Source organism: Uloborus diversus, unplaced genomic scaffold (assembly GCF_026930045.1).
Source record: "Uloborus diversus isolate 005 unplaced genomic scaffold, Udiv.v.3.1 scaffold_13, whole genome shotgun sequence".
In the NCBI taxonomy this organism is placed as follows: Eukaryota; Metazoa; Arthropoda; class Arachnida; order Araneae; family Uloboridae; genus Uloborus; species Uloborus diversus.
The window spans coordinates 5,707,955-5,733,087 of NW_026557987.1; the positions used below are offsets into that span (position 1 = coordinate 5,707,955).

The following is a 25,133-nucleotide window of genomic DNA, read 5'->3' on the forward strand; positions in this document are numbered from 1 at the left end:
TCGTACTAAAGTTTTGAAACAACAAAAAATTTAAACTTATTGTCTTATTTTATGTTGCACGTTATTAATAAAAAAAGTTTATCATTTTCTAAAATAATGCTTTAAATATTCTTAAAGGGTTGTATTTTTTAAAAATCACACTTACCCCAAAGTCAGGGGTAAGTGACCCCCCTTTTTTCAATTTAAATGATGCGTATCTAAAAAAGGTGTGAGGAGGCCAAAAATGATAAAGTATATAAATTTTTAGTGTGAATTACTTTGTTGTAAATGCAAATTTTGCTACGAAAGCGTGTTTTTTTAGTTTTTTAAACTATTATTTTATTAAAAACGATATACTTTGGCTGCGTGTTAATGTCGTTTTACGAATGAGTCAAGAAACTACTAAAAATCAATTTATTAGTCAGTACATTAACATGAAAGTAGGAGTGTCCTTGGGAAGTGCTGCTGGAAGTATCTGTTGGTTGACCTAGAGCAAGGTCGCCCGAGGGGTTCGGACCCCTAGAATGATGATTCTTGATCACACCAGCACACTAAAAACGTGACCTCCAGGACTAACACCAGCGCTACCAACTCCACCTTTAGCGTTGAGGAAACCACGGGTTGCCGGGCATTGGCCTCCTGAATTGGTAACCTACAGAGTCAGCGGGGCTAGGATAACCGTTAGCACTATAGCCTCCATAGCCGCCACTGATAGTGTTTGTTATGGTCCTGTGGCCACTAGAAGTCCCACCTCCACCACCACCACCACCACTAGGAGCTGGATCAGCAGCAGGAGGAGCAGCACCAGCATCAGCACCATAGCCTCCATAACCACCAGGACCTCCACCGCCATAGTTTCCATAACCACCAGGACCTCCACCGCCATAGTTTCCATAACCACCAGGACCTCCACCGCCATAGTTTCCATAACCCCCAGGGCCTCCACCGCCATAACCGCCAGGTCCTCCAAAATCACCAGGGCCTCCACCACCACCGTAGAAACGGCGGAATCTGGAGTGTGTAGGTGTGAAGTCCGAACCAGAACCGCCTCCAACTTTACCGGCAGCCTCTCCAACTCCTTCACGTACATCTTTTCCCTTTAATGCCGTCATCGGCCGAAACCTGAAAAACAAATAAACAGGTTATCCTCTGAAAATTTTCAAAATTGAATCCTCAAAAACGAAATTGGCCGAAACCTGAAAATAAATATTCCTGAATTATCAAATGAGGCAGTGAGAAGCAAAGAAGCTGGGGAAAACATAAAAATTTGCAGATAAACATGACCAGGAGCGCCGATTTGTCTAAATTATTGGGGGAGGGGGGCTAGGCGTCTTTGGGGGTCTAAGTCTATGTAATCCTATGGGGCATCTCCCAACACCCAAAAAAAACGGATTTTTGTAGCTTGAAAATGCTAATTTACACATTTTCTCGTGCATAATTTTTCAAACCAGCAACATGTTACATGGTTTTTTTCAAGCAAAAAGCTAAATAATCTAAAAATTGGTATACAAACTTTCTAGTTCTATCAGACCATTTCATTTGTCTTACTTGACTAGGATTGGGTCATTACTGAAATATGAGCACAAAAATTCCGGAGAATGGGGTCGTCTCCAAAATGTTAAATGTATTTTTTTCTGAAAGAGCATACTTAGAAACATAGGATCTGACCATATTTCGAATAATTTGTTACGTTTGATGTTTTTAAAAAATTACTTAAATCGGAGCACTTTCAATGTTTACACTTCTGTCTGATGACATCAAAAATGATGAAATGCCATTAACCCCTTCAGACCTGGTGTCCGGTATACCGGACATACACTTTAAACAGCTGCTAATCATTTAATAATTGATTTAATTAGTTGATTTTTTTTTTTTTTTTTGTAGTTGACTCTTTACATTCTACTTATTATAATCTGTGAAATAATTTTTCGTTTTGGGATTGACAATACTGACATATAAGGATTGAGAGGTAGACAGTGGCACATTTTTCCAGCCATTGATTTTCATCTGAAAAACAAGGTTTTTTTCCTGATTTTTTAAAAAATATATAATTTTTAATTAATCGTTCCAAACGCTTATATTATGTTTTATAATTGTTTGTAGAACATTTTATAATGAAGTTTGTTCGGTATTTTATCGGTTTTGTGTATGAAATATTGATTTCAAAAATGTCCGGAATATTGGACGTGCCATAACTCTTTTAATTTTTCTCCTACAAACTCAAAATTTTGTCTAAAAGATACCCTTTACCATAGTCCACTGTGTACCAAATATCAACATTTTTGGTCCAATATTTTATAATTCCGACTGAAGGGGTTAAGTGTCGACATTCACAGAGCAAAATATTTAATTTGCATCTTTACTCACGTGTATTGGCAACGATAGGGTTGATAGCAAGCGTAGAGCGCAATTTTAATTCGCTTCTTGATCATTATGACGTGGAAACTCGGTGAAAGATGCGCCTAAGTTCATCATTTGCGACGTCATCAAGACATTTGTTTGAAATATCGGACATTTTAAAAAAATAATTAATAAATAAGTGTTGAGAAAATAAAAGTATTTTTGGGTGCATGTTTTTTTTTTGAGAAATCACGATTGCTTATTGTTCTCACTTGACTGTTTTGATGTGCTATCATTTTATTTTCTCGCCAGCACCCACTGCAGCATCATTGTCGACCGGCTCCTCACGATGCTGCTCCTATAGCGAAAACCGTCTCCAGGTTGCGTCCATATACTACACACACGCGCATTCATACACAACTACACACACACACTCACGTGCACACACAAATACATACACCTATACACACATACACAAACACATACACATACACACACAAACACATACATACACACACACGCATACATACAGACAACTACACATACATACAGACAGACACCTACACATGCATACAGGCAGACACCTACACATACATACAGACACCTACACATACACACACACCTACACACTACCCACACAGTCATCACACTCATGCCTGCACACAAACACAAACACACATAACTACATACACATACCCCCTACACACAAACACACATGTCCCCCACACACACATAAACACACATGCCTACATACACGAACACACTCGTGATTACGAAAAACATAATTTGAATTCAAGACGTCAAAATTCAAATTATTTTTTCTTTTTTTTTGCTTATTCTATCAATTTTAGTGACAAAAAGTGCTACTTTTGACTGAAGGAAACAACCCCATTGCGTGAGACTAAATATGTGCGGAGAAAGAGAATGGACTGGTTTGCTACTAAAACGGGGTAGCTCCAATTTCAATGTTTTCAAAAGGTTTGCATAACACCAATATCCTTCTCGTATTTTTTCGTATTTTAATAACTCTCCTTGAACGTTTCTCAATCCAGTTTTTCATGAGAAATCATAAACATTTTAAAAGTTCAGAATGTGATTTAGTGCTTTAAGCTTTAATGCGATTCGTCTGAGGAAAGATATTTGTGTATTGGAAAGGGTTCAAAGAAGGGTAACTAGACTAGACACTTGACACGCTCAGAGACCACCCGCACCTACCAATTACTTGGTTTATCGGTTTTAAATGCTCAGATAAATCTGAGCAATCGGGTCTCTGAGAAACTTATTTAATTACATAAAAATACAGGAAAAATACATTATTATCTGTTACAATTTTGATTTGCTTTTGGCAAAAATTTTGGTAATTTAACATTATTATCTTTACTAATAATAAAGTTGAAAGTCTCTCTGTCCGGAGGATGTCTGGATGTCTGTAGGATGTCTGTGACGCGCATAGCGCCAAAACCGTTCGGCCGATTTTCATGAAATTTGGCACAAAGTTAGTATGTAGCATGGGGGTGTGCACCTCGAAGCGATTTTTCGAAAATTCGATTTTGTTCTTTTTCTATTCCAATTTTAAGAAAAAAATATCATAAGATGGACGAATAAATTACGAAATTATCATAACGTGGAACCGTAACATGGGCACAAGCCAATTGGCGAGATACGAAATTATCATAACGTGGAACCGTAACGTGGACACAAGCCAATTGGCGAGAAAATTCACTACACATCATTTGTAAATATACAGGCAAACCAAAAGACCTTTTAATTTGCTATTACGGGCGAAGCCGTGCAGGTATCACTAATATGTAATAATGTAGACAAAACCAATGCATAAAAGCTTTACAATGATAAATTAAACATAAACCACATTAGAGAGTTGTTGCGTTACAGAAGATAACGTGTTAAAGTGTAGAAAAAACCCTGAATTTAAACGGTATTAACTATTGAAGAAAGAAAAAATGTGTGTATTAATCAACGCCTTGAAACATGAAGCCTTCATTAGACAATAGACTGAAAATTGAGTTAAGTCTGATGCGGGTATGATGTTGTGAACAGGCAATTAATATGTTTTTATTGAGTGAAAGCAAAAAAAATAACTAGACTAAGTAAGGAGACCTTCATTTTTTCCTCATTTTTTGATAACCGAGAAAAGTAGATTGTAAATAGAGCCATGGTTCGCCTTATTAACACTTGTCCTTATAATATAGCACTGGACACCAGAGTATTTGGGAGGAGGACATGATTCTGTGCTGCATATGCTGCAAAAACTGTGCACAGGTGTCAAAAATAACAGCCTGAAAATACCGACTCATTCTTATTGTTTGTCTATATAATAGAGATGGTGCCGTGACCGTGAGAAAATTCTGAATCTTTAAAGGGAGCCGAGAGTAGTGCCCTGTAGATTAAAAAATGTTGTCACAGATTGGAGGGAAAAGGGGGGGGGGTCACGATTCCCATGCCCCCCCCCCCCCTTTCTTTGTATTCACCACTTCAAATAGTGCCCAAAAAATTGAAATTAAAATGATATTTACCTTTTCTCATAGCTTCGACATTTTTTTTTTCCTCGCAACCATTCACTATTTCACCCGCGGTTTGGGGGAGGTCATGACCCCTGTGACCCCCCTATTTTTATCCACCACTACTTAATTTCAAATTCGCCCCCCCCCCCCCTTTAACTGAAGGAACTGCCATTACCATAATAATGCTGAAATAAAGGAGTTATTTGTTTTTATTTCATCACGCCAAAAAATCAAGTTCTTCTAGTCCGGGTAAGTAACAAGTAACAAGTGTAGTAGTAACAAGTCCGGGACTTATGCCCTCCCTGTACAAAGCGAAAAATGTGGATCCTAAATAAAGTGCTTTGTTGTACAAGGATTGACTTCCCTACTACACTAGTCGCTGTCTTCTCATACAAATATGGTAAAACTTCAGCTAACTCAATTTTGAAAAAAAAAAAAAAAATGGGATTTATGCTCTTTCTGAAATAATCAATTCAAATAATGTCAGCCTAATGGACCCCTATTTACATCTCATGAACCCCGAATTTATTCTTTCGTTGACACCCACCCCTTGGAGACCAGCGTAGACCAATGAGGATGCATGTGGACCCCTGCTTTAAAGGGACTAATTCGCGCAAAATTTTACTTTAAGCAAAATTTTACTTCGAGCAAAATTTTACCATCAATGTGTTTAAAGATGAAGGAATTTTGCGAGTCAAGCCAAAAGTAAGGTATAATACCCATGGTATAATTTTAAGATGAAACTACTTAGAGACATTAATTTTATCATTAAAGTTCAATTTGGTAACACATGAAAGTTTTTAATATTTTAATGAGTTTTGATTTTATTTGTCAGATGAAAAAAAGAAAAAAAAAATCAAAAGGTGGGAGAATGTTGCAAGCCTTTGCTTTATTTTCCCATCCTTTAAGAGTTTGTACGTTTTTGTATGGCAACAGTGGATATGTTTTGTTAGAACAGCTAAGTTTCGATTTGAAATGTTTTAAGCAGTGTTTTAAGAAATATTATAAGAAATATTAAGGGATAAAACTATATGAATGGACAAAGTGGTGTACACTTAATGTCGTATCTAACATGTGGTGACCCGGACGTGATTTTTTTTTCTTGGCATTCATTCGCAGGTGATGGAAAGGGTGAAACGAAATTGTGTGTCGAAATCTGAGTGAACATTCCTTCGCGAATTCGGTACTTCCCGTACTTTGTACAAGGAAATTAAAAAAAAAAAAAAGCATTGAACTTACATGATGCTGCAGATGACGGGGAAAATGAGAAAGAATTTCATCTTGACGTGGTCCGGATCCACGCTATGTGTCCGAGCACCATTTCTCTTCCTGTATATATACACATACAGATTGCAATTATCCCAAATAACTCGAAGCAAGAGAATTACGTAATTGTTTAATTCAAAATTGTCGTATTTTTATTTGACGTTGCGAAAGGTTATGAAATCGGCACGCGACTGTTCTCAGAAGATTTGAGCAAGCTATGACTCATGTTTAGAAAATGAAACTCATGGTTTAAATTAACTGGACGAAATAAAAACGAAAATAAATGATAAATATCACTTTCCAATTCTTAAAAAATAAATAAGTAGCAATATAAATCCGTACTTTCGAGTAAAATCCTTTTTTTTTTCTTTTTTCGCCTTCGTTTCGAAATAAAAAAGTAGTCCTTATATAATGTTGAAAAAGAATATTTAATAATGACTTAAAAGTATAAAAAGGAAGTTATAAAACCGGAATAAGTAGAATATATTCCTCTTCAAAAATCCCGACTGAAACAACACATCAGAAAAGAGTGGTATTGATGTGATTGCTATAAAATTCTAGTTTAACAAATTTTGACAAGCAATACGAAGCAAATGAACTTTTCTGCGGAGTGTTTGTTATTGCAGAGAAACTTTGCAAAATGTGGAGTAAGTTGGCAATTCTGCTAATGCATAAAAGCTGGTAAGTGTGCAGTTATTGAAATTTCTTCCGGTGTACCGAATACCGGTATTTCGAGCAATTTCGGAATGCCGGTATTTATTGAGGTAAAATACCGGTATTTTTTGTGTTAGCTGAAAATAATAAATAGTTTCAATGGGGTCATTTCCAAAATTTTAAAAGTATTTTTTTCTGAAAGAGCATGTTAAAAAACATAGGCTCTGACAATTTTTAAATAATTTGTTTAAGTTTAATATTTTTAAAAGAATACATAAATCGGTGCGATTTCATTGTTTATGCTTCTGCCGATGACATCACAAATGATGAAATGCCATTCAGTGTTGCCATTCACGGAGCAAAATATTTAATTCACATCTTTACTTATGCGTATTGGCAACGACAGGGTTGATAGCAAGCTTAGAGCACAATTTTAATTCGCTTCTTGATTATCATAACGTGGAAACGCGATAGAAAGATGCGCCAAAGACCATCATTTGCGACGTCATCAAGACCACGCTTTGTTTGAAAAATCCGACGTTTTAAAAAATTAATTAAAAAATAACTGTTGGGAAAATAAAAGTATTTTCTGGGTCCATGTTATTATTATTTTTTTTTTTTTTTGCTTATTCTATCTATTTCGGTGACAAAAATTATTTATTTTGACTGAAGGAAACAACCCCATTTTAAAGAATTTTTCATTTAACTTATTAAATATCTACTGTACATTTCTTTTTCCATGATACAGAACCAAGATCAATCTACTGATGCAAAAATTTGGCTGCAAAAGCACGATTTACAGTAGTGATCAGAATTATAAAGGCAGCAGAAAATTGCATAGAAACAAGTTATTTCTGTAATAATTCAGTGAAATTTATACACAAAGTGCATTTTTATGCTAGAAATCGTTGTGGGAAACAAAATATTTAAAAATATTAATTATAAATGTTTTGCCGTGATTAGTAAAAAAAAATATCACCGTTAAAACTAGACAAAGGTATAAGGACAACGGGCATTTTGCCCTGAAAAACCCTAGTAATTAATAATTTTCCCCTTTTTACTTCCTTTTACGAAAAAGGAAGTATTGTATTCGCGAAGGAATTTTCACCCAAAAATCGGTCTTCATTTCCATTTTTCTCACCTCCGAATGAATGTTGAGTTTTTTTTTCAACTCGACCACACGTGGATATGCGCCTAGGAACCTACAGACACCGAAAATATCCATTTTGACGATCCCCGATTTAATTACAACGAGTTTTCTCGTGACGTCTGTATGTACGTATGTATGTGTGTATGTTGCATAACTCAAGAACGGAATGTCCTAGAAAGTTTAAATTTGGCACGTAGACTCCTAGTGTGGTCTAGTTGTGCACCTTCCCTTTTGGTTGCATTTGGATGTTCCTAAGGGGGTCTTTTGCTCCTTTTTTTGGGGACATCATTGCTAATTTCGATGTAAACTCAAGTGGTGTTATCATTTGGCGGACATTTGGCGATATATCGCCAGTCTTTTGGTCGCCAAGTGTTGTTGCCCATTTGGCGACAAATTTAGCGATTTTTTTTGAGCAATCACGATTGCTTACTGTTCTCATTTGACTATTTTTGGCGTTACGCTGATTTTATTTTAACGCCAGCACCCTCTGCAGTATCACCCGTCGACCGGTCGCCTCACGATGCTGCTCCTCTTGTGAAAACTTTCTCCAGGTTGCGTCCATATCCTACAAACTCACACACCTACAAACTCACACACCTACACATACACGCATACATACACAAACTAATGCCTGCACACAGACACAAGTACACATGCCTACATACGCACCTACACGAACGCCTACACGCACACGCACAGCACTGCATACACAACACTCACACACATGCATCCATACACTCACACACACGCACCCACACACACGCGCATACATACACACACACGCTCGTGATTGCGAAAAACATAATTTGAATTTAAGATGCCAAAAATTAAAATTAGGATTTTTTTTCTTTTAAATCTGGTTTCAATCTGTCCACTGTTGGTGATATTTAGAGAGTAAACAATTGAATCACATTAAAACTGCCAATAATGGGGAAATGACATTAAATTGGAGTAAAAGGAAGTCATGTGATGCACACATCAGCTCGTTTTTTTTTTTCAATCACTTTCATCAGTCTTGATGTCAAGGAAGTTGAAGAACGTTCTTGAAAATTTTTATCCTGGATTTTTCGATGGAGAAAATAAATTCTTGCTTGTTTCGACATTGAATTCCATTTTTTCATACTTCAGGAGCCAGAATGCATCGCAAAGTCGCCATTAAATTTAGATCGAGCCTTTTGCCGAGCTATTACAGCAATTTCATGGAATAAGCATTAAATGATGATTTTGAGGTTGAAGAAACATGCAATTGGGCGTGATTCTGTCGGAACAAATTGTTTAAAATACAGTAAAACCTCAATAAGTAGTCAACGGTTTAAGTGGTCACTCCGCTTAAGTGGTCGTTTTCCTTTGGTCCCGACAAGGTCTCATTCACAGTAATGTAGAATGATCCTCTTTTACTGGTCACCAAATTTAATTTTACCCCGGTTAACTAGTCACTCAAAAGTTGTTTTCTAAAATTCCCTTTTCTTATCGGATCTTAGAAAATAGCGTTAGACTTAGTTGAAATGCTGAGTGACAGTCATTTTTCCTTGAAATCTCGCTTCTCACTTCTGGTCATTCAAAGCATACTTCTTGCTGCGACTCTGTCTAGTACCAAGCATAAGAATCAAACTCCACCCAGCAAGACAGACAAAATTTAATACCTGTAAAACGTTTGTCAGTATTTAACATTCGTTAAAGGTACAGCAGACGCAGAATTTAAAGCTTGAAGCACGTTAGAAGACAGAGTTATTTTCAGTAAGCAACAACTTCATTAGTCAACACTGATGGATTGTTTTAATAAACAGTAAGAACATTAAAATGAGTTATTATGATTAAGTAATGTATAAGTGAAAGAAAATAAAACTAGGTAACTATAATGAGTGTTTTTTCCTTCTTTTTAATATTTCCACTAATTTATAGACGTGAATTACACAAGATTTTGGTTTTTCTCACTGAATTCTACAGCTATTCATGAAAGTACTTGTGAGAAGTTTTTTTTTTTCTTCATTTTTTCCGACTCCACATAAGCAGTCACTCCTAAGTGGTCAAAATTTTTTCGTCCCTCGAGTGACGGCTTAACGAGGTTTTACTGTAGTAATAATGGTGTTTTTGGTTTAAAAAAAAATACTGCTCAGTACATCAACATCACTCTCAGAATTAACTCTGTTATGCAAAAAAAAAAAAACATTGGTATAGTTTCCGTCCGTTGCGAAACTTCCACAGACCATTACTGAGCCGCCTCCAAATGTACGCGTTAAGATGTTTTTTTTTTCTCCTTCACATAGATCGCACCAGAAGTAGCAAAAACCATCTAGTCCATCCTAATTCAACTTTTTCGCATCAAAAAAGATTTCATGAACCCACTTTTTACCCATAAAAATACATTTTTGGCAACGATCTACCCTTGGTCTCTTATGATTTATTTTAGAGTCTGTAGTGACATTAGTTTCACATCATGAAAATATTTTTTTTGCTTCCTTTTACAAAACGAGCTGATGTGTGCATCACATGACTTCCTTTTACTCCAATTTAATGTCATTTCCCCATTATTGGCAATTTTAATGTGATTCCATTGTTTACTCTCTAAATATCATCAACAGTGGCCAAATTGGAACCAAATTTAAAATTAAAAAAAAAAACACATCGCCAAGTTCGTCGCCAAGTTGGCGACACAACTTGGCGACCAAAAGACTGGCGATATATCGCCAAGTGTCCGACAAATTATAACACCACTTGAGTTTAAATCGGAATTAACAATGATTTCCCCCTAAAAAGGGGCAAAAGACCCCCTTAGGAACATCCGAATGCAACCAAAAGGGAAGGTGCACAACGAGGCTCCACTAGAAGTCTTCGTACCAAATTTAAACTTTCTAGGACATACCGTTTTTGAGTTATGCGAGATACATACACACATACGCACATACATACGTACATACGGACGTCACGAGAAAACTCGTTGTAATTAACACGGGAAACGTCAAAATGGATATTTCGGGCATCAATGCGTTCTTAGGTACATATGTACGTGTGGTCGGGTCGAAAAAAAAAACCTCAGCATTCATTCGGGGTGAGAAAAATGGAAATTAAGGCCGATTTTTGAGTGAATATTTTTTCGCGAATACAATACTCCCTTTTTTGTAAAAGGGAGTAAAAAGGAAGTATTGTATTCGCGAAAAAATATTCACTCAAAAATCGGACTTAATTTCCATTTTGCTCACCCCCAAATGAATGTTGAGTTTTTTTTTTTTTTTTTTTTCGACCCGACCACACGTACATATGTACCTAAGAACGTATAGACGCCCGAAATATCCATTTTGACGTTTCCCGTGTTAATTACAACGAGTTTTCTCGTGACGCCTGTATGTACGTATGTATGTGCGTATGTACGTATGTGCGAATGTACGTATGTGTGTATGTCGCAGAACTCAAGAACGGTGTGTCCTAGTAGAAAGTTGAAATTTGGTACGTAGATTCCTAGTGGGGTCCGGTTGTGCACCTCCCTTTTTGGTTGCATTTGGGTGTTTCTAAAGGGGACTTTTGCCCCTTTTTGGAGGGAAATCATTGTTAATATCAAGGCAAACTCAAGTGGTGTTATAATTTGGCGGACACTTGGCGATATATCGTCAGTCTTTTGGTCGCCAAGTTTTGTCGCCAAGTTGGCGATAAATTTGCCGGATATTTTTTTTTTTTGAGCAATTACGATTGCTTATTGTTCTCATTTGACTGTTTTGATGTCCTATCGTTTTATTTTCCCACCGCCACCCTCAGCACCATCACCGTCGACCGGCTCCTCACGATGCTGCTCCTAGAGCGAAAGCCGTCTCCAGGTTGCATCCATGTCCTACACACACGCGCATACATACACAACTACACACACACGCGCACGCACACACACACACAACTACCCACACATTCATGTCTGCACACTGACACAAACACATATGCCTACACACATACACATACCCCCCCACACACACACATACACACATTCATATACACAACTACCCACAACTACGCACACATTCATGCCTGCACACTGACACAAACACATATGCCTACACACACATACACATACCCCCCCCCCACACACATACACACATTCATATACACAACAACCCACACACTTATGCCAGCACACAAACACACATGCCTACACACATACACATACCCCTACACACAAACACACATACCCCTACACACAAACACACATACCTCCACACACAAACACACATACCCTCACACACAAACACACACGCCTACATACACACACTTGTGATTGCGAAAAACATAATTTGAATTCAAGATGTCAAAATTCAAATTAATACTTGAATTAGAAGTTATCTTGAATTCTGTACAACAATTGTAAACACACACTACAAAGTGAGATCCTAATTAGCGACTATCGTTTGGTAAGCAAAAGTGTGCCGCTCGCAGGGCCAGATTTGGAAGTGTGGAGGCCCCGGGGCAACGAAGGAGTGGAGGCCCCTAATCACGGTTCGAAATGATAATCATATTTTCGAAAATATCCGATACTTTGATAGATTATAGCGGTTTCATCAACTTAAAGGGCTACATCCTTTCTTTGGTAAAGAAAAAAGAGCGCCCCCATGCAATCTATTGCTAATAGAAAATTATAACAGATTTTTAATGATTAAATCAGAATTCTATGTCATTATTAAAAAATGTTAAAAGGGGGGGGGGGGAGCGGGAGAAAATCGACTTGTTCAATAGATATTTTCGTTAAAAAATTCCCATTCAAGTCATTTCGTCAAATAATTTTTAAATTTTTGAGCTCAAGAAGCGAGAAGCAATGACCTGCAAAGTTAACCATTTTTCGGATTTTTTTTTTAACTTACTTTATTTCTCTTTAACTTATAGGAACAAACTACAAATTAAATGAATAAAAAATATATTGCCACTGAAATGCTCGATCAAATAAAAAATTGATAGTCAATGGATACTTGCAATCAGGGCTTTCTGATGTATCGATAATAATATTTTTGTGCAAGCATTCTTTGTAGACATTCCAAAAAAAAAAAAAATGTCGGGGAGAAAAAACGTAAAATTTGCTGCCCCGTGAAAGTTAGGATATTTTGTAAAAATTTTATTGTGGGGGGCCCTTTGTTGTGGAAGCCCCGGGGCAGTAGCCCCGCCTGCTCTCCCCTAAATCCTGCCCTGGCCGCTCGTGTGGGGGGTGGTAAAGGATTTTTACTCTAAAAATAATACGCATGATGAAAACACGCGCTGTGGCTCCACTGCAATTGGATTTACTAAAATTAAGAAATTGTGGACAATTAGAAAAAGATTCGAATGACCTTTCATCAACTTCTGAAATAGATTTTTCTTTTCTGGTGCTTGGTTTTTGCTCAACAACTGCGAACTCCGGACAATGTTGGATGTATCCAATTTAACTTACATTGATAATACTGTTTGACCGTGGATTGTATGTAATTTGGCAATCTGCCAAGTAAAGACGATTCCATCTGAATGAATCGAGCAGGGGAGAAGGGAAAATAACGATGGGATTTTGATGCACGTGTTTTATAACGTCACTAGTGCCTTATTCATTTATTGCATTCTCAAAAATAAAATGAGGGGAAACAAAAATAGTTGCCATGGAAACAACAAAAAGAAAAGAAAATGTTTTCATTTCGTTCAGGAACGTAAAAGCAAAATGGTAAGCTCAAAACTGTATTGTGAATAAATAAATTAATTTTTGCCGCGAGAATATAGATCGAATATACTTTAGATTTAAAAAATGTTGCTGTGAGCAAATTTTCATTTTTACGAAACTAAGGCTAAATAATAGAGAAGCAAAAGTGCACATCTGAAACCAACTAACATCCCTATAAACTAATAGATACTTCCATTTCCGCCTATAAACCGGGTATTAACCTTTCCATGTAATCGATGGTCAAACAGTGTTGCTTCAATAACGTTGTTCACTGTATCAGTGAATTTGATTCATTACAGCAATTGGTGAATACTGCTTGATTTCACCATTTCACCGAGTTGAAGTCTCAGTCAAAGTGTTTGGATAACTTCGCTAACTGTACCTCTCACTTTAAAGAGAAATTGAAAAACATGAGCAGCTTCAGGGGCGTGCTCAGAGGGGGGGGGGGGGGGGGATCCCGAAGCTGAAGGCGGCCAAATATTTTTTAAATGATGGGTGAAATAGAGGGGTAAGCAATATAAAGGCGGTGCCGTAAAATTTATATGTGACGGGCCCCAAAACTTGTACGCACGCCCCTGATGAACAACTTAACTTAATGCACTGTCATGAGAGCCATCCTGTGTTTCGTACAAGTTTATTGTCAACCCTTTTAAAGTCGTGCCGAATACATAAATAATGTCAGATTTTTCATTGCTTTCTTCTTTGGAGTGTAAGTTTTTTGTAACTTTTAGGTTTTGAGTGCATTACTAAAGCATACAGAAGTGCTTCAACATTACATTCAGGCTACTCAGCGGGTTTTAGAATGTGTAAAACACTTTCTCCATTTTTATTTCCTTTTACAAAAAAAGGAAGTATTGTATTCGCGAAAAAAATTTCAATCAAAAATCGACCTTCATTCCCCCCCCCCCCTTTTTTTCCTGTCTTTTCAATCGACGATTTTGCTCACCCCCGAATAAATGTTGAGTTTTTTTTTTCGACTCGACCACACGTGGATGTATGCCTAGGAACGTACGGACACCCAAAATATCCATTTTGACGATCCCCGAGTTAATTACAACGAGTTTTCTCGTGACGTCTGTATGTACGTATGTATGTGTGGATGTATGTCGCATCACTCAAGAACAAAATGTCGTAGAAAGTTAAAATTTGGTACGTAGACTCCTAGTGGAGTCTAGTTGTGCACCTCCCTTTTTGGTTGCATTCGGATGCTTCAAAAAGGGTCTTTTGCCCCTTTTCGGGGGGAAATCATTGTTAATTCCAATGCTAGCTCAAGTGGTGTTATAATTTGGCGGACACTTGGCGATATATCGCCAGTCTTTTGGTCGCCAAGTTTTGTCGCCAACTTGGCGACAAATTTGGTGATTTTTTAAATTTATTTTTCTTTAAATCTGGTTTCAATTTGTCCACTGTTGGTGATATGTAGAGAGTAAACTATTGAATCACATTAAAACTGCCAATAATGGGGAAATGACATTAAATTCGAGTAAAAGGAAGTCATGTGATGCACACATCAGCTCGTTTTAAGCGTAATTTATTGGATTTTAAATTTTAGTTGTGGTTTTTAAAATGCTTATAGGTTTTACGCATTTTCTCAATGGATGAAAGTACGAAAATTAAAACTTCGAATGAGAATACCAATTCATTCTCAGACAAATATACTCTTTATTTTTATTGTGTTTTTAAATGGTAAATCAATTGTTGGTCATATGAGACACAAAGTTTTACTTGCTCTTCTTGCAGATATACGAAGAAGAAGATTCAAACTTCGGATGATGCTTGTGAAAATAATCGTTTCATGAGCGGAAAAAGCTAGAAAGCACTTGAATGGGGGGAAAAATGCGGGATCGGGAATCCTGCTGGATCCTTCGGGATCGGGATTTCGGGATTGGAAACCCTAATTCACATCCCAAGTTGCAGATCATTCGTTTTGCACACGCTTTTGAGGTTAAATGTAATTGTCAGTTTTCAGGGATGATTTCATGTTTTTTTTATATGGTACAAGATTCGAAACAATGTTACAAGCATTGAGCAGTAAGTTACCATTCTTTCGCCAGGCCTACGCAGGGCCTGGTTACGTCACAGGCTAACTAGTCCTGGGCCTAGGGCCCCATCTTCCTCACGGGCCCCGATTTTTTAAAAACGTATGCATAGCATTACAAAACCACGCATTTTTGTGAAAATAATGAAAATTAATGATTTATTAATTGAAAACTTACCTCTTTTAAATAATGTTAAACATCATTTTGCATTGACTTAAAGTAACAGAATAGGGGGAAGGTGAGCCTCCAAAGCATTGTGGGCCTTGGGCCTCACATTTAGTTAGTCGGGCCTTGGGCCGACGGCAGAACTACGTGCGCAATATACCGACAATACGGTCGTACCATCCAGAGACTGCAGTTACGTCCTAGTTATAGACTCATCAGTCTGGAATCGAAAAATAACCAAGCCGGAGGCAAATGTCATTTCATTGGAGCTGAGAGTGACAACAAGCTGGTGGATGAAGTAAATGTAGCACAAACCAGCTAGAGTAAGACAAAACAACGTTAGAAGAAGCACAAATTTGCAAATTACAGCAGACACGTGTTTAGAGTCTGCAGCAATGGTACGGTTCAACTCGTCAACTGAAGGTAAAGCTCAAGTACTGGGCAGTACGTTATTACCCTTATGCCAGGGCTACGGCAGAACTGTAGAACAGCAGGCTCTGGATGGTATAGTCGAGCTGTCGGTTTATTTCGTTCTGCCTTATCCCTGGCTTAAGGAACTACAGTACCTCAAAAATGATGAAACGGTCAAAAAAAAAATTTATTGCTTATTTCAAAACTAAAAACTATTCTGAACACAGGGGAAAAAGTTTCATTGCTTTACTTCAAATATTTAAAAAGTTATGAGTGGTTTTAGGCCATGCTCGCCATGTGTTCTTATGCAAAAGAAAAACTTTAAATTGCTTTTTCTCGATGATGGTTTTTTTTTTGTGTTTTCATGGCATTAGAATCCCTAAGGATTTTTTCCTATTAAAGATACAGCTTTAAAGTAATCCTTTTTGCAATTGGGATAACCTATTTGACAAAACTGTGCATGGGATAAGCATTTTATAAATTGCTCAAGCGTTTAGAGCATGTTAAACCCTTAAAAACCAAATTTTTTTTTAAAAAAATTTGATTTTTACATAATGAATCACAGAAAATTTTCTAATAAACTCTTAAGCAAATGAATGCACAGATTTTTAGAGATGATTATAGTGATCGTTTAGCAAACAAAATTTTTTTAATTAGTTTAAAAATAAAAAAGCCTTGGGGATTTTAAAAAATGAAATTTTCTTCAATTTTTTGAATTTTCAAAAAAAGTATGCAATATTTTTAAATTTTGAAAATAAATTTTTGATTACGAAATAAGTATGCATGTTATGGTTTCAAAGAAAGATTAAATTTACTTAAATTTAAAAAAAATGTTTGAAAGGTGCTGTGACCCCCTTAAGGGTGGTAATTTACTACTTAATAATGAAGCTTTGCCACCAATTGACGAGTTGAACCATACCATGGCGGCGGACTCTCACCGGTGCGCTAGATTTACTTTAGCGACCAGTTTGATAGTACCTTCAACTTCAATGAGATGACATCTGCCTTCAGCCGCGTTGTTGTCTATCACAGACTAATGAGTCCATCACAAGGATGAAACTGCAGTCTATCTGGATGGCATGACCGGGCAGTCGGTGTATTGCATGAAATGTTTTACGTGTGAGAAGTATAAATTTGTGACACATTTTGCGGTGATTTTGAAAAATGTTTGAAAAGTATACTTGGGGATACCCCCATGACTCATCTAGCATGAACTGAAAGTACCGTATTTTAAAAACGATACATTTCGGCTGCGTGTTAATGTCGTTTTACGAATGAGTAAGCGAACTACAAAAAATCGATTTATTAGTCAGTAAAAGAACATGAAAGTAGAGTTGTCCTTGGGAATCGCTTTTGGAAGTACCTGTTGGTTGACCTGGAGCATGAACGTCGCAGGGCATGGGAGGATAAGTGGGGTTCTGTCCGCTCTGATGATGAACCTTGATCACACCAGCACACTAAGAACGTGACCTACAGGACTAACACCAGCGCTACCAACTCCACCTTTAGCGTTGAGGAAACCAACGATTGCCGGGCATGGGCCTCCTGAATTAGCTCCAGGATAGCCGCTGGCGTCACCAGCACTATAGCCTCCATAACCGCCACTGATTGTGTTTGTTATGGTCCTGGTGCTACTAGAACTGCCACCAAATTGACCAGCACCTCCACCACCACCACTAGAGCCTCCGTCGGTTGGAGGAGCACAAGTACTATCAGCACAATAACCTACATAAACACTGGGGCCCCCCACCACCGCCATAACCGCCAGGGCCCCCACCACCAAAGCCTCCATAACCACCAGGGCCTCCACCGCCATCAAGACTATAGCCTCCGTAACCGCCACTTATGGTGGATGTTATGGTCCTGGTGCCACCAGAACCTCCACTTATGGTGGATATTATTGTCCTGGCGCCACTAGAACTGCCACCAGGAGCTCCATTGCCACCACTAGAACCTCCATCACTAGGAGAAGCAGCAGTACCATCAGCACCGTAGCCTCCATAACCACCAGGGCCCCCATCACCATAGCTTCCGTAACCGCCAGGGCCTCCACCACCGCCATAGCCTTCATAACCACCAGGGCCGCCACCACCGCCATGGTGGTAGAAACGGCGGACTCTGGAATGTGAAGGTGTGTAGTCCGAACCAGCACCGCCTGCTTCTTCAACTTCTTCACCTGCATCTTCTCCTTCCAATGCCGTCATCGGCCGAAACCTAAAAAACAAATAAATAGGTTATCCTCTGAAAATTTTCAAAATTGAATCCTCAAAAACGAAATTTTTGGACGATTTTCAAAAATGTCGGCGCAGGGCGGAAGTCGGGGGCGCATCCTGTGAAGTTTTTTTAATCAAGGTCCCGAAAGGTGAAATTTTGAATGAACTTCAATGAGGTTTGTGTGGTGATAATGAAGGGCCTTAGGTGGTCCTCCGCGGAAAGTTTTTGAAGTTTTAAGAGTTGAAAACGCAATTAAAGATCATATTCGATGATTTGGGAAGAGAAGCAGTTTGGACTCTGTCCCTCCGGAAATTTTTGGACAGTTATAGCTTTAAATGCGCTATTCTTGGACATCTTTGACGACGTTGGAAGAAGGGATGGAGTTTGGGAACTGTCCCCCAAAACTTTTCCTAATATGAAATCCTAAAATGAAATCTTAAGCTTTTTTTTTCTTAAGTTTTTCTTTTTCTGATAAATATAGAGGAACGCATTGGATACACGGAGTTTTTGAATCATAAAACATTTGCACTTTTTGTATTTGAATTAAAAATCCGCAAACTTTTAAACTGATCTGTAGTAAAGAAAATTATTTTTAAATAAAAAAAAATCTCCTTCAAAAAACACCTAGAAACTAAAAAGCAAAAAATAACTGATTACATTTACATACTGTTTCCTACCCTAATCTAGAAATGAAATTCATTTTACAATTCCAGTACAAAAATCAACTAAACTAAACACCTAATTATTAAAAATAAACGTTGATTTTAATTACTGTACGGGAAACTATTTTAATAACTAACTAATTACATACCATTTCTTAATTACCCTTCTTAATTTTACCTATTTAATTAACCTTCTTAATTTTTGTTCTCTTTTTGAAGTCGGTGCCTCCTATAAACTACTTAACTAAACCGACTACCCATCGAATCCTAAGTTAAACACTAATTGAACTATATACGGAATTAATTTTTAAAACCAAACTTAATCAGTTACGTTAGGTAGTAGTTTTAAAGTTGCAGTAAATTGTAAATTATTAGTCGTAAAATTTTAAATTGAAAGTTGTAAAACTGTAAATAGAGTAAAATTGTAACATTGTAAATGATAATTTATATTTTACAATAATACGTATCACACAACCCTCGACAGAGCTGTCATAGATTTAGGAAAAAGGAACTTCGCGTAAAGACGAGTATACGTAGCTCTCAGCAAAGACTGAGATTGATGGACGAGTAACGATATTTTAATTCAGAAAGAAATCACATTTTTGAGGATTAAAAACGTTCATGCTTTCTTAAGTACAGGCTGAACGCAGCTATTAAATATGATACTTAGATTTCGGCATAAAATCCCTATTTTTCGAAGTCTTTCCTCAAAATGTTACTGATTTATTTTTTTATTATTTTTTATTATTATTATTTTATTTATTTATTTATTTTATTTTATTTATTTATTTTTTTTCTTTTGTTAAAGCGTGATTGTTGAACACGCGTCACTTGACATAACTTTTATTTTCGAGGTGGACCGTGCAAAGCCGGACGACGCAGCTCGTAAGAAAAATAAATGTCGTGTTACCGGGGTAGTCGAGTTACCGAAGTTTCCATGTATTCACATTTCGTCTTACTATTCCTTTATTCGCGTTTAGTGCAGAAAGGGCATAAGCCCGGGGCTAATGCATTCCGTGCAAAAAACGAACAATGTGACCTGTAAATTAAGTGTTTTGTTGTTCAAGGATTGATCCTGCTACACTAGTCGATTTCTCTGTATACAAATACGGTAAAATCGCAGTTAACTTAATTTTGAGAAAAAAAAAGGGGGGGGGGACTTACACCCTTTCTGAAATAATCGATTCAAATGCAATTCAGGCGAATGGCTAATGAACCCTTATTTACATCTCATAAACCTCGAATTTATTCTTTCATTGACACGCACCCTTGGGTAGTTCAAAATCACATGTAAAAAAAATATATATATATTAATTTGAATTTTTGGCATCTTGAATTCAAATTACGTTTTTCGCAATCACTAGCGTGTGAGTGTCTATGAATGCACGTATGTGTTTCTGTTGGCGCATGTGTGTGTGTTTGTGTAGGCGCATGTGTGTGGGTGCGCGTGTGTGTGTGTGTATGCATGTGTGTGCGTGTTGTGTATGCAGTGCCTTGTGTGTGTAGGCGTTCGTGTGTGTGTATGTAAGCATATGTGTTTGTGTCTGTGTGCAGGCATGAGTGTGTGTATGTGTGTGTGTAGGAGTGTGTGTTTGCGTCTGTGTGCAAGCATGAGTGTGTGTTTGTGTGGGTGCGTGTGTGTGTCTGTATGTATGCATGTGTGTGTGTTGTGTATGCAGTGCCTTGTGTGTGTAGGCGTTCGTGTGTGTGTATGTAAGCATATGTGTTTGTGTCTGTGTGCAGGCATGAGTGTGTGTGTGTACGAGTGTGTGTTTGTGTCTGTGCGCAGGCATGAGTGTGTGTATGTGTGTGTAGGTGTGTCTGTGTGTGTGTGTGTGTAGGACATGGACGCAACCTGGAGACGGTTTTCGCAAGAGGAGCAGCATCGTGAGGAGCCGGTCGACGGGTCATGGTGCAGAGGGTGGCGGTGGGAAAATAAAATGATAGGAATTCAAAACAGTCAAATGAGAACAATAAGCAATCGTGATTGCTCAAAAAAAAAAAAAGTTCCTCCTTGATACCCCAGGACACCCCTCAATATTTTTATACTTGTGGATAGTTATGTACAGGAAGAATTTTAGTTTCCTATTTCAACTGAAAGGGGGTGCTCAATCCTATGCCCCAACTTCATTAGTTTGGGGAGGGGGTTAAAAAATGCATTGAATTGAAAAAGCAACGCTACATTGTATTGTAATATACACTAGTACAGTCGAACCTCCATATATCGAACTTCCACATATCGAGATTTTCTATATATCGAAATCCTAGCAAATTTCTATGTTTATTACATAGAAAAATTGTTTCTCTATATCAAAATATTGCTATGTATCGAAATTTTTTTCGAGACATTCGTAGATTTTTTTTTTCCACTTCAGACTGTATCATGAAAAATGAAGGTTAGGAGAGAATATTATGTTCACTAAAGGTTGCTACGAAACCTCAGAAGGAATCTGGGGTTGAGGGGTGTGTAGATAGGTCGTTGTTTCGTTCTTTGTTCTTAAATTCCCTCAAGTTTATTTCAAATCTATGTTGTTACCAGCAACACTGTAATATCCGTTCTCAGTTTGTCCCTTTTGTCTTTTAATTGTCATTCCTAGTCTTTTTAGCTTCAGTAAAAATTATTCAAGTTAAGTATTGATTTTTACTTTTCTCTCGATTACGTTGTCAAAACGAAACACTCCTAATGCTGCGGATCAAGTTAGTTGCCGAAGAATGAATTTAATCCGATGCTCGTATACATTAGAAACTGGGTTTCGTACACGAAAATTAGCTTTAATTTTAATATTTTAGGAGATTTGTACGATATAATAAGATCTTTTCTATATATCGAATTTTTTCCGGTAATTTGCTGCTTCGATGTATGGAGGTTCGACTGTAATATGCATATACAGTATACTCCCGATTATCCGTGCTAATCACCGGGCGGCGTAGCACGGATAATCGAAAAACACGGATAATCCGGAAAATCATTTAAGGAATATGCAGGTTAACTATCTACGGGGAAATTAAAAAAAACTAAATAATATATATATATATACTCACACAAACCAGGAACTTTTCTTCGAAATTTATTTTGCTTAAAAAAAATCGGTGATACATTTTTTTTTCTTTGTTTGTTTAAATTGTTGCTTATGACCGTACGATTTTTTTTTACTACAATTATTTCTCCGTAATCGTAACTTCTTTCACTCATGTAATCCAATAAATGTTCTACAGATTGTAGAGCAGTAGAATGTGAAATTGTATTTTCTTCATATTCTTCATCTTCGTTATCATCACTTGCGTTTGATTCAGTAAGTAGTTCAACGATATTTTCGTCAGTTAGACATTGAAATCCTGATTCACATTCGTCGCTTTTAAACCACTCTTCGACATGTTCAGCGTCAAATGATTCGAAACGTTCGATTTCTTAAACTTCCTCAATGATGTTATCGATAACATCATCGAAGCTTTAGAAAAGTGTGATTCCGAAATGATGCACGGATAATCCGCAAACCGGATAATCCGCACACGGATAATCGGGAGTATACTGTACGTTGCAATAAAATATAATTATTTACAAAAAAAATCAGCTGGGGAAATTACATGTTTCTAAACTTATGGCATTTTCTGTGCTACGGCTAATGTTAAATGAAGGGGTCATTGAGCACTGACTTAAATTTGAGTTAGAAGCTGAAACTTTTACAGCACAATACTAATAGTAAGTCTACAAAAATAGAATGTGTCCTGGGCTCTTGCTGAAAAAAAGTTCTTTTGAAACACCCTAACACACCCCTTGGAGACCAATTTGGACCAATGGGGATCCATGTGCACCACTGCTATATTGTACTTATTCGAGCATAGTTTTACTGTAATCCTTGATTTTTTTTGAGCAATCACGATTGCTTATTGCTTTTATTTGAGTGTTTTGATGTGCTATCATTTTATTTTCCCGCCAGCACCCTCTGCCAGCACCACCGTCGACCGGCTCCTCACGATGCTGCTCCTCTAGAGAAAGCCGTCACCAGGTTGCGTCAATATCCTACACAAACACTCATACATACACAACTACACACGTACACGCACAAACACATACACACATACACCAACACACATACATCTACACACACATACACAAACACACAACTACCCACACATTCATGCCTGCACACAGACACAAACACATATGCCTACACATACATACACATACCCCCCCCACACACATTCATACACACAACTACCCACACACTTATGGCAGCACACAGACACAAACACACATGCCTACACACACGCCTACATACACGCACTTGTGATTGCGAAAAACACAATTTGAATTCAAGATGTCAAAATTCAATTTTTTTTTTTTAATTTAATTTTATTTATTTATTTTTTTTCGCTTAACAATCATTCGTGGGTGACGGAAAGTGTGAAAAAGACTGCACATTCCTTCGCGAATTCAGTATTTCCTGTACTTTGTACAAGGAAAAAAAAAACATTGAACTTACGTGATGCTGCAGATGACGAGGAAAATGAAAAACAATTTCATTTTGACGTGGTCCGGATCCACGCTATGTGTCCGAGCTCCATTTCTCTCCCTGTATATATATATGTATATATTGTATGTGTGTGTGAAATTATCCCAAACAATTGGAAGCAAAAGAATTATGTAACTGTTTAATACTAAATCGGCGTTGTTTTTTTATATATTTTTTTTCTTTCTTTTTTCTTTTTGACGTTGCGAAAGGTTTGGAAATCAACATGCGACTGTTCGCAGAAGATTTGAGCAAGCTATGACTCATGGTTGGCTGAATCAAGTTGTGCTAAGTTGTGAAATGTTCTGGCATAAAAAGCGTAAAAATAGAAATCGGTCAGTTTAATAATTTAATACGAAATACTGAACTTTGATCTTTGTTTCTCATGCTAAACACAATAGAATATAAGTTAGTTCCAACGTTAGATAATATTCGTCAAAAAATTGTTATTGAAGTTGTTTTCGTTATGCGAACCTACGCGCACGGGACGCGTTGGTGCGCTTTACAGAGTTCCGTTAAAAAATGTAATGTAGAAAAAGATAATGAATTGAACATCTTTAAAAACGAGCTGATGCGACAAAACTTGGCGACCAAAAGACTGACGATATATCGCTAAGTGTCCGACAAATTATAACACCACTTGAGTTTACATCGAAATTAACGATGATTTCCCCACAAAAAGGGGCAAAAGACCCCCTTTGGAGCATCCGAATGCAACCAAAAGGGAAGGTGCACAACTAGGTCCCACTAAGAATCTACGTACCAAATTTCAACTTTCTAGGACATACCGTTTTTGAGTTATGCGAGATACATACACACATACACACATACATACGTACATACAGACGTCACGAGAAAATTCTTTGTAATTAACCCTGGGGTCGTCAAAATTGATATTTCGGGTGTCTGTAGGTTCTTAGGCGCTTATCCACGTGTGGTCGGGTTGAAAAAAAAACTCAACATTCGTTCGGGGGTGAGAAAAATGGAAATGAAGGCCGATCTTTGAGTGAAAATTTTTTCGCGAATACAATACTTCCTTTTTTTGTAAAAGGAAGTAAAAAAAGCTGGAAGCATTTGGAATATTTAGTAAAGTTTATGAGTGTGAGAAAATTTGTAAAACGCTATGGATTTAAGAAGTATTGCTTCTAACGCTTGTACATTACATGCATCCATTCTTTTGAATTATTTTAAAAAATGATTATTTAATAATCGGAAAAGGAAGTAGTGAGGGGTCCACACTAGATTATAATTTTTTGCTATAATTTAGCTGTTAAGTTTTTTTTTTTTTAATTTGAGGCATAAATTAGAAACTTTATCAATTGCAGTCATGTAATGGTCATATGTTTCATTCATAACTTTTGTGCAACTTTTGATTCTTGGTTTAAAAATTCTGCTTTGAAGGTACAGTGGAACATAGTGCTTTGCAGTTGCTTACATCCTCAGCAGTCCACCGCAGCCGCCTTCGGCTGCTAGTTATCTTATACAATTAAAAACTGAGCGTATGTACCTATGTATCTATGTCCAAGCTTCTTCTCCCGAACGACAGTGAACTGGCCATCGAACC

At 37.3% G+C, this 25,133-nt stretch overlaps 1 protein-coding gene across 1 annotated transcript in view; it reads right to left on the reverse strand.

The window, feature by feature from the left end:
• Positions 1–578: 578 nt before the first annotated feature.
• Positions 579–25,133, reverse strand: part of LOC129232641 (WAG22 antigen-like) — a 69,903-nt gene continuing 45,348 nt past the window's right edge. The window contains exons 4-6 of the mRNA XM_054866773.1: positions 17,963–18,396; positions 17,631–17,865; positions 579–1,101 (exon numbers count right to left, since the gene is read on the reverse strand). Of these exons, the coding sequence (XP_054722748.1) occupies positions 579–1,101; positions 17,631–17,865; positions 17,963–18,396 (1,192 nt within the window). The remainder of the gene's footprint in view (positions 1,102–17,630; positions 17,866–17,962; positions 18,397–25,133) is intronic.